Source organism: Anabas testudineus, chromosome 12, assembly GCF_900324465.2.
Source record: "Anabas testudineus chromosome 12, fAnaTes1.2, whole genome shotgun sequence".
Lineage (NCBI taxonomy): Eukaryota > Metazoa > Chordata > Actinopteri > Anabantiformes > Anabantidae > Anabas > Anabas testudineus.
The window spans coordinates 19,021,964-19,033,003 of NC_046621.1; the positions used below are offsets into that span (position 1 = coordinate 19,021,964).

Here is an 11,040-nt window from a genome sequence, read left to right on the forward strand (position 1 = left end):
TTGGTTTGTAATATAGCCTTTGTTTTGATTTGTTTTTCTTATGACACTGGGTTTTTCATATCACAGTTTGGGACAATAAAAGTTGATGGGATCTGAGCACTTTTGAAATATGATTGACCAATTAATGATGTTCCTGTACGCCTCTCTAGAGCTGAAAATTTCAGACACCTCATGATACGCCTGCAGACAAAACAAGTGACAGGTCCTCTTACGATAAGAAATTATCAGATTTATTGAATATTGTATAGAATTTGCAGACATCAGTGAGATACTAATAACAACGAGTCGATTGGACAGTGCTTGTGTTTTTAAATTCTTACATCATTATTTTAAGTTGTATGAAATACGTAAACCATTGTTCATTTGTTTGTAATGCGTATTTAAAATTGTATTAATTTATTACGACGTGTGCTGCTGACCTCTTAGCCAGGTCACTCTTGTAAAAGAGAGCTTGATCTCAATACGTTTTATCTTGTTAAATAAAGGTTGTAATAAGGGTTTCAGTGACAGTGGGTTGTTGTTGGTGGTGGGTGAGTGTCGTTGTCTTGGAATCATTAAACCCCTAGTTTTGAAAGTGTAACTGCAGGGCGGCACAGACAGGTATAAATCTCAATGCGTTCCACATAGATACAACAAAGAAGCAAAAACTTTGCTTTAGCTCTGCCACATCAGCAGAGGCAAACTGGAAGACTCTACTGTTCCCAGTATAAAATGTTTTATCACTCAAAAACAACATTAACACTGGTGTATCTGTTGAAACACAGTCGATACTGAATGTGAGTTTTATCTAAATTTATTCCAAATTTGTGACTTGTTTATTGCAGACGTTCTGTTTCCTTAACAGCACGACTTGCACCTGCATCTATGAAAGATGTGTCAGTGCACAATTTCAGGGCACTAGAATACAGTCAGGATTTACTGTGCCGCCACTGTACCTCACAAACGAAACACTTCATAATAAAAACCTTCACAGCAACATAACACGTTAGTTTTACATACAAAAAAAGATGCTTATGATTCATTACTGGAGTCATATTACTGCAGCGCCTGTTCACTCCATTAACAAACTGTATGTTAGAAAGACGTCACCTGATGTGTGAAGTTCTGATTCCTGAGTCCGGACCTTAACTCTGTAGTCTTTGATTTAAATAGAAACTCATCATTTCACACATCTTCCTGTTCCTCTTAATCACCAGATAAAAAAAATATATCACAGCAGCAGACCTACCACTCCAGATCCAGTCCAGAGCAGCCATGCTCACCTTAAAGCACATTTTCAGTCCAAACAGCCATTAGAATCAAGCCCAACAAGTATGAACAAAGAAAACAGCAGGCTTTAATCATCATCAGTTCTCATTACTTCTGGATGTAGATGATGATGATGCACAGAGTTCCGACAAGTCCCAGGGCCTGAATACCCAGGAACCAAAGCAGCAGCCAGAAGAAGACAATCACTACTGGTTCTACTATCTTGTCCCCAAAGTACATCTGGCTGAAGCCCATTGCCCGCAAACACTTGTTCAGCATTCCAAACAAAGTCCCCATTCGCTCACAGTCATCTAGCTCAGGCTCTCTGGTGGTGAGGTCGTCCATGTCGGGCCAGATGGGGCTCAGATCACTGGGAGGCTGAGGTTGGGTGTGGCTTCCTTCGACCTATGGAGACAAAGTCACTCATTAAAAAGACACAGCATGGTTTGCAAATTGTTTTTTGGGGACTGGGGTCTTATGAAACTAGGATGACCTACCTCAGAGCACCCGAAATTTTTATTGGCTGTAGTATTTAGCCTAAGTTGTGATTACTATTTATAAATGCTTATGTAGCTACAAATACCTTGTACATATTTGTGACACCATTTCCTTACTCTGAGCAGACATTTTAATTTTATGAAATTATAATGATGTAATAGAAGTTTTTTGAATCCCTACATAACTGCAGAATGATTTACTTCCTCACTGCACCAGGAAGCAAATTGAGGCACAGTCCATTATGTCTAGAATGGTACACACTACAGCATGCATTCCATATCGCTGCAGGCAGGAAAACACATTAACTACCAGAAAGCCGCAAATCGTAGGTTTGAAAAGAACAGGGAACAGAGAAATTACCATTCCAGAAAACCATTACTCCTTACAAATAATAGCAAACACGCTTACTTAAAATAACAGAAACATCAGTGAATCTATCTGTTAAAAAATGTGGTTTAACTCGTTAGGTCAGTGGGCTCTCTAAAGATCGTGCATGTTTAAATTGAAAATAATCCTCAATCTCTTTACAATCTGCAAAACAGTTCTACAATAGGTTTCTTTTCATTTTAATTAAACTGACAAATTATTGCTATCCATGTCGCCTTTTTCCTAAATGTTGGTTATAGTGGCATAAAGGGATAGGTTTACAATTTTTAGGCTGTATTTATTATGTGCCCCTATATAACTGAAACTGTAAATACAGGCCTTTAAGAGATCCCTCTAGAGATGTTACCCATACAAATGATGGTAGTCATCTACCGTAGTGCTAAAATTCGTTATTGTTACTGTCCTTCTACTGTAACTCTACAGAACTACTTAGAAGGATGCACTTAATCTAAATGATTCCCACATCTGAATATTAGCTAAAGATTTGAACAGCTTTGTGCATTTTGTGCCCCATCACTTGCACGAAAGAGCCTTGGGGAAGGATCACCACGGCCAGTATGAATAGGAGGAACAGTTACAGGGAAACATTATTTCAACACTTAACATGGGCACTTGATTATTGTTTAAACACAGACTTGAAATGTGTAAATCTATCTTTTAACCGTACAGTAAGTTATCTACCCTGAGATGAATCTTTACTCTTGTTGGCGTAAAATCTTCAAGTCACGAGTTATGCTCTATCATGTATGTACAGGCCTATCGCTTACCTTTTAATAGAAACATTTAATGGAGTTTGGTGTACTGGGCGTTATCACAGGAGCTTGTTACAAGACATATAACCGTCTGAACTGAATACCGGTAAAACTATAGGTAGTAAAATAAAACCGACAAGATTTCACTGTTAGTACCTCACTGAGCTTAAGTTAGCTCCGACACAACAGAGCCTCTCCCGAATACTGGTGTCCTGCGTTGGGACGATAATGTGAACATGAACCCAAAACTCACTGGGTTAAGCGAACTTTGCCTTTAATGTAACGTTAACGTCACCATTATTTACCCGGTGTTGTTGCTGGTGTAATGCGGCGTGCCGTACACCGTGGACAAGCTGGGGTGTATGCCTTCTTCTTTGGCTCTCTGTTGGCAGCTCTTCGAGTCCACGTCGATGAAGAACATACTGCTCGTTCACGGGCGGCGTTGGAGCGGACATTTTGCAGCTGCTCCGCCGACTGTAACCTTCAAACACGAGACGTAACGTTCCAAGTGAAGTGAACTTACTGAATGTACCAATGTCCGTCCTCAGCGGCGCGAGCCCGAGTTCGCGACAGTTCAACGACAGCATCCAATTGTAGCGCGAGAACGTCTACACGTGTCAACCATGGCCGTCAATAGTGTGTCAATAATGGTAATGTCGCCCCCTGCAGACCGTGGTGGTACTCACATCAACACAGAACGTACACTACTACAGCACACAATATTCATCTGAGACAAACGTTTAGAATTTCTACCTCTCTTCCCTGTAGTTACAGCTACATCGCACATTCAGTATCAAATTGCACAAATTTGAAGTATTAGAATATGTGCCTGACAAGTGTTTGTTGTTACCAGGTGCCTTGAAGGGTTCAGCTCACACACAATGTATTGCTTTTATGTTTATAAGTAATATCTTAACTCAAAGTAAAGATGAACCCACTCGAACCTGTACCTACAAGTCATGTACATGTCATTCCTTGCAATTTAGTTTCAGACAGACAGATCGGTGTTAAACCTGCTTACTCAGGTTTTCTGCTAGTTCGACTGACAGGTGCGGTGGAGGATATTTAAGAAACTTTTCCTTATTATTTGCTTCTTATAGCGTTCCCATTTATTGTAATTTCACATTGATGACTATCTGAAGTACTGGTCAGAGCATGGGATTACATGCCGCTTGTAAGCAGTGTAATCCCAGCTAATCTGGGATTGAGTTTCACTCTGTACTGTGGACAGACCCTTAGAGTGGAGAGGTCTTGGGAATATGGAGATACAAAAGTCCTGTTGGAGCACAGAGTTTGTCTGATGAAGGATGGATCTGCTGGTCCTTGCTCACATTTTGCAGTTCCCTCTATTGGCAGTTCATGCGTGTCCAGCTTTGTGTGCCTGTGCATATGGGAACAGTGGAATAGCAGAGCTCAGGTGGTGTGACTGACATCATTTATCTCTGTGTAATTCTGTGTTTAAGTAATTCTTCTTGCATGAACATAATTGTTTATAGAATATTATATTTTAAAAGATGTTCGAACTGAAGCTATAACACATTTTGTTTACATTGTAGTGGATAACACAGAACCAGCATTGCATTAATCTGTAAGGTATCAGTTATTACAATGTGTTGGAACAGAATATAAATTTACTGTATAACATCGGATGTTGTCAATTTTGGATGAAAGGTTATCCACAGGCAGTAAGATTCAATGCCTTTTTTTCCTTGTTCATCTTCACTTCAAGAATTTCAGTAACTAGTAATTAGTATTTCAGTAATTCAGTGCAGATGGACAATGACCTAAACCATACAGTTAAAGGAATCTGGCTTTTTTATGAAGTGGAATGTTTAATAGTTCTTTAATAACCACAAAAATCACCTGGTCTGAATCTGATCAACCAGTTTTTACTTGCTGAATGAAAAGGCAATAAAAAGGCAAAGTGCCCCAGGAACAAGCTGAAAGTAAAGACTAACAGGACATTTGGCATCTTAGCCAAATGTTAAAACTGACATCTTCATTTATAAATACTTTTGAGGTGCTAACATTAGGAGTTAATGAACATAACAAAAAATATTTATGACCGCAGTATTTCAGATACATTTAGGCAGTGTACAAAACGATTTTGTGTGTCTGTTTAACAACATAAGGACCTAACTGTATCTGTGTAGTACAGTGTAAGCTCTTACAGGTTTGTGCTTAACTACAGGTTAGTGCAGTGCAGTGACCCTGGAATCTCAGCCATTCCCATCAATGTCCCAGCTGACACAGTCAAACTGCGTCTTGAGAAGACCTTGATCTCCAGGGTGCCCCGGGCAGCCTTCTACAACCTGTCAGAGCTGCGGTTCTTGTGGCTTACCTACAACTCCATCACATCCATCCACCCCAGTAGTTTTGTCAACCTGAAGACCCTGCATGAGCTGCGACTGGATGGAAACCTCCTCACATCCTTTCCCTGGGAGGGGCTCAGAGACATGCCCAACCTCCAGAGTCTGGGTCTCCACAATAACCGTCTGTCCAGCCTTCCTGCCCATGCTGCTCTCTTTCTTCCCAACATCACCTATCTTGACCTGTCTAGCAACAGGTGGGTCGACACACTACAGAGAAAACTGATGCCTAAAACAGATCGTGATATTCAGCAAATTTGCTTAACTTTTCACTCATCCTCCATCCTTGTGTCTTCCCCTTTTCTTTTCTTTCATCTCCCTTTGTCTCCTTGCCCTTCCTCCTCACCTCCTCTTTCACTTCTCCTCAGACTTAATATATTGCCTGCTGAGCTGCTTGATCTTTGGTTTCCTCTCCCACAACAACAGGGAGGGCCAGTACTAAGAAAGATTTTAGGTACAGTATGTCTTAGAGCAATAGACACAACAAATAAAACAGCTATATTTCATTTAGATAACAAAAACACAAAGACACCAAATATGTGAATATGTAGTGAATATGTGCTTTACTCCTGCTGTCACTGCATTGCATCTCATGAAACAGAAACACTTTTTATAGCATTTTGCTTTGATGTTTTTCTCCCTGACTTAGATTTTTTCCTTGCCTTGTTCCTCACTTGTAAGTCACTTTGGATAAAAGCGTCTGCTAAATAACTAAATGTAAATGTCACTGTAACGTTTGTTGCTATCACAGACCACAACTCATGCTGTTACCACATAGAGCTTGCTGTCAGAGATATAATAACGTAAACAAGTAAAACTATCCTTATACCCAGGTCTCCATGATAACCCCTGGTTGTGTGACTGCCAGATCTTCATGGTGATGTCCTTGTCCGTGTCACTCGGGAGTCCTGTAGTTCTCATGGACCGGATGCTGATGTGTAGCAGGTCTCTCAGACAGGCACAGATAATGATAATGTTGACCAAGGCTGAGCTGTCCCGCTGTATGAGACCCTCTGTCCAGCCTGCAGCCACCAGAGTCAGCTCACCACTGGGCAGCAATGTAATACTTCGCTGTGATGCCACCGGCTACCCAACACCAACTCTGACTTGGATCAAAACCTCAGCCTATGCTGGTAAATAGTCCAGGGTTATGCTGAAGATTAAAATGTGCTTCTATCACCTGAGCAGGTCATTTATTAAGTCATGTTGTGATTTGGCTCTCTGTACAGATTGTTGCCAGCAAGACATCCTGGAGGAGTCAGAACAGCTACCCAGGGATCTGGCAAGTTGTAAGTGGGTAATTTCTATCAAGACATATTTTGTAGCATATATGATGACAGTTCACAATGTATTCACTCCTGTAGAAGACAATAAAACACAACACAGATTGTCTTCTGGTCTGTCCTGCACATCTGACCCTCTCAGTAATGCGTACCAGCACTGTGTGGGTCATCTTTTTCTCGTGTACACATGTAACGTCATAGCCAAGCATTACAATGCATACAGCTCCACATGAGGTAACTTACACATATTAATTTTAACATATATATATAAATGTAGACCAGAGCCACCTTGTGACTAAATAAAAAAGGTGCATGGGCTGAGGTTTATAGATGAAAACTAAAAAATAATAAAAAAATTATAAATACCTTAAACAAATCTTACAATAGCAGTCAAAACAACACAAGAATAGACATTTAACATAAATAGAGAAAGCTATTTTTGAAGAAATTACGTGAGAGAAAGAAAAGTTGATAAAGAGGAAAAGTTAACAAAAAGAAAAAGCTGTTAAACTGAAAAAAGGTTCACAAAAATGTCATAGATAAATAGATGACATGACCAGATTTGAAGAAGTTTTGATTCACCATTTTTCCATGAATAGGGAGTGAAAAGAGTGTTTTACAGAAAATTTAAAATGACTGGAAAATGTAGTCTAAGTGGGCGTGCCGAATTACAAAAAGTTTCAGAAGCATCCAAACAAGACTACTGCCCCTATACTTCTACCCCTTTTGGTTCAGAAGTTGGAAGCCAAAACGCAAAAACTGCTGTAGCTGTGGTGCTGTAGAGGCATGTTTGTAGTATGTGAAGCAGTTCAGCATGGGTCAGCCCTCCACAAAGTTTCATCACTGTAGCATTTACAGTTTTTGAGAAAATGACATAGACTTCTGAACAATAATAGATATCAGCACTCAAAGTAATAGCACCTAATTTCCTAATAATTAAGTTAACAATAGTCTGAGAGCTGTATTTACAGATATAATAGGAAACAAATAACAAAAAAATATTTTAAATGAAATAAAATTCCCAAATACAAAACAAAATCAATAAATGATAAATCAACTTTACAACATTATTTAGAAATACCAGATTACATTTTTAGCTCTGTTACATGTGCTGAGATGAGAGCTGAGAGACCTTCTTATGTTCCAGTTATGCAAGAATCTCCGCGAGTGGGGGTTCGCTGGTCAATCATCAGCCTGAATGGGTTATCATACAAGGATGCTGGTGAATATCGCTGCCAGGCACGGAATATGGCAGGAATATCTGAAGCCCTGATTAAGCTGAAGGTGGTGGGTGTCACAAGACTATCCCGCCCTGCAAAGAAGAAGTCACAGAATTTTCAACTCAAATCATCATCCAAATACAAAAAGCCAAATCAAACTCCTCCTATTATCAACATCCCTCTGCTGAAGGTGAATCAGATAGTCCAAAACATTACTCCACCTCCCATTAATAAGAGGCAGACTGTCCCCAATAGTGTGTCCAAAGTGTTCCCTGTTGAAAAGACATTAAAAGGCACAGGATGAGCTTACCAGGTGTAAAGAAAGAGATCCAGATATCCACCAAGTCTACACCTGTGTCCTCAGATAGGTCCACAACTGTTTTCTTAGACAAGCCAGGAAGAGAAAAGAACTTCATTGCTCTACTTTTATGTGTGGTTTTAGTATTTGCATTTTTGCTCATTGTACTAGAATAATGTTTTTTGCAAACTAGTCTGACAATTTAACAACTTACTGTAGTTTGATGTGTCCATGATGTGTACTATGGGTTTGAAATCAAGAGTTTGGTTTGTGAACCACATCCAACCCACATGTTATACAATTTACAACTTAATGTTAAATAGGAGACACTTTTTTATTTGAAGGATTCCACAATCAATCATTTACATTTACATTTACATTTAGTTATTTGGCTTTTATCCAAAGCAACTTATAAGAGGGGTACAAAGCAAGCAAATATCTAAGCCAAGGAGAAAAACTTTAAAGTAAAATGCTCTAGAAAGAGCAGTTTCATAAGGTATAAATTTAAAATAAGTTTTTTTTAAGTGCAAAGAAATATTTAAATGCAGAGAACAAACCAGAAGAGTTCTGTTCTCATCAAGTTTTTGAGAGTTGATAGTGAGGCAGCTGAGCATGCAGAGGTGGTAGGGCATTCCACCAGCGTGGAACCACAGAGCTGAAAAGTTTTGCCTGGGATCTTTTGAGGTGAGGTGACAATGTTCTCTTACAGAATGCAGTGAGCGAGAGGGATTGTAGAACTGGATGAGGGAGTTCAGGTAAGCCTGTGCTGTTGATCCCTTTGTGAAGGGTTAATATGCATGTTTACAGTAATAAGTGTGTGTTATTTATGTAAAGCTTGTCAATACCAAAAACACATGGATAAAATAAACAAGCTCCAGCTATTCATGCATGCCACTACATGCCATTTACTCAAAGAGGGCTATGTTAAAATGTGAAATTAGAACTGTTGTGTAAGGCCCAATCAGATATTTCCCTTCCAAATGAGCAAACCGCAACTGAGGTTAATTTTCCTGTACACCGTATCTGCATTGTTCCACTGGCAGACACCACCTTTATTAAAGTGGATCATTGCAAGCGTCAGCTTTCACACAACCACCCTGATATTACCCTGTAGTGATACTTTGAGAAACTCCAACATCATGAAGCTCCCTCCAACATTTTTCACTGTTGGGATGATGTTTTCAAGTTGAATGTTGATGTGGTTCTCTTTTAACACCCTACATAGTGTTGTGAGTTCTTCCTTAACAATTATATAAGGCAAGTGGATTTAACATGGCGTTAAATCCACTGGGTGGCTGTGGCTCAATAGGTAGAGCAGTTGACTGCCAATCATAGGATTGGTGGTTCGATTCCCGGCTGCCACGTCACATGCCAAAGTGTCCTTGGGCAAGATACTGAACCCCAAGTTGCCTCCGGTGAGTCAGGTCAGCTGCATAGCAGCTCTGCCATCGGTGTGTGAATGTGTGTGTGCTTGTGCGTGTGAATGGGTGAATGAGAAGCAGTGTAAAGCGCTTTGAGTGCCTGCTAGGTAGAAAAGCGCTATATAAGTGCAGACCATTTACCATTTAACATAAACAAGACAGGATTCACATTACAGATATCTGCAATGTATTCATGACTAGTCAAAACTGTAACTGGATACACACACATTTTGACTACTGACAGTTACATTAAAGATATGTGTATATCCATTTTGACTAGTCAGAATTGCTCATTGACTGGGGAAAACTAGTTTAAGATATGTACAGTTCAGTGTTTCCTATACATAAAGTGAATTACAGATATCTGAATCAACATCAGTGATGTAGTCTTGTGATTTTAGATATCCAAAATATCCAAATACACGTTTGTATGTCACTTTAGAGTTACCTCGCAATACCTTTGCATTATTGCTGATCCATAGCGAACTATTTTAAAATAACCCATTCTCTGTGGCCACAGCCAGCGGGGATCTACTGCATGACAAGGGCTATACTATCAGAATAGATGGCTATGGACCAAAGAAGTAGTAGCAGTAGTAGTAATTCATCGCCATGACCCTTAAGGGGCTCTGTACCTTTGTCCTTATGCTGATTTAGCATTTATTAGATATCTGAAACCATGTCAGTGACATCAGTCACATGATTTTTAGTTATCCAAAATTAAAATCCAAAATTATATCACAGATGTCATTGCTCCGATTTACTATTGCCAGTGATGAGGGAGCCATAAGATTGATGAACATTGCCAACTTTGATTGACCATGACTGATTTATAATGTCAATAAAAGAATAAAACATCCAACAGGGTGAATACTTTTTTATAGGCACTGTATATTCAGGATGAAGGATAAAAAGATGTGACTGAGATCAGTTTTCAGAGTTGTGTAATCCCTCCTCACAGTATTACACATGTAAAGTGTCATGCACTTGGTGACTTGTGAAGCTGAGAAAAACTTCAATATATTACTCAAACTGACTTTCCTTGATCATATTTCACACTTTCTCTAAATCAAATCAAAGTCAAATTAAAGTCATGATTTCTACAGCCCATTATCACAATTCACAACTTTGTCTCAAGGGGTTTTACAGTCTGTGCAACATGCAATAACCTCTGTCCTTGAGGTGAGACGTGAGGTGTTCATTCTCTTGGTTGCATCAGTGTGCTTAGGAAGTTATCTGATTAAGCAATATCACATGAGAGGGAGTGCTGTTGTGTACTGTATATTAGCACAATCTACAACTGTATCACAGCCATGTTGTGACTGTTCTACAGAGGCTGGTAGACAGAAATAAGCGACAACAGATTGTGATTTGTTTGTTTATTTTATCAGTTATTTGGCTGCTCTAACACAAATGGTTCTGCTGCTGAACTGGCACTTTACTGTTACTATTACTCATCATTGCATATAATAATGAAATTCCCTCTTTAAGAAAATTTATTGGAAATTAATTTGGTCTTATAACAACAAATATGTATTTACTGACAAGGTTAAAGAAGAACTAG

General features: G+C 39.3%; 2 protein-coding genes across 2 annotated transcripts; one reads left to right on the plus strand and one right to left on the minus strand.

Moving 5' to 3' along the window:
* Positions 1-18: 18 nt before the first annotated feature.
* On the minus strand, positions 19-3,502 carry fam241a (family with sequence similarity 241 member A). Its single transcript, XM_026355139.1, has 2 exons — positions 3,191-3,502; positions 19-1,653 (listed from the first exon to the last, which is right to left on the minus strand). The coding sequence occupies exons 1-2, from the start codon at positions 3,470-3,472 to the stop codon at positions 1,357-1,359; spliced, it is 579 nt and encodes a 192-aa protein (XP_026210924.1). The 5' UTR covers positions 3,473-3,502; the 3' UTR covers positions 19-1,356.
* Positions 3,503-4,192: 690 nt separating this feature from the next.
* On the plus strand, positions 4,193-8,061 carry lrit3b (leucine-rich repeat, immunoglobulin-like and transmembrane domains 3b). The gene is made up of 4 exons (XM_026355342.1): positions 4,193-4,302; positions 5,077-5,495; positions 6,088-6,387; positions 7,661-8,061. The coding sequence occupies exons 1-4, from the start codon at positions 4,193-4,195 to the stop codon at positions 8,059-8,061; spliced, it is 1,230 nt and encodes a 409-aa protein (XP_026211127.1).
* The last annotated feature ends 2,979 nt before the right edge of the window (positions 8,062-11,040 follow it).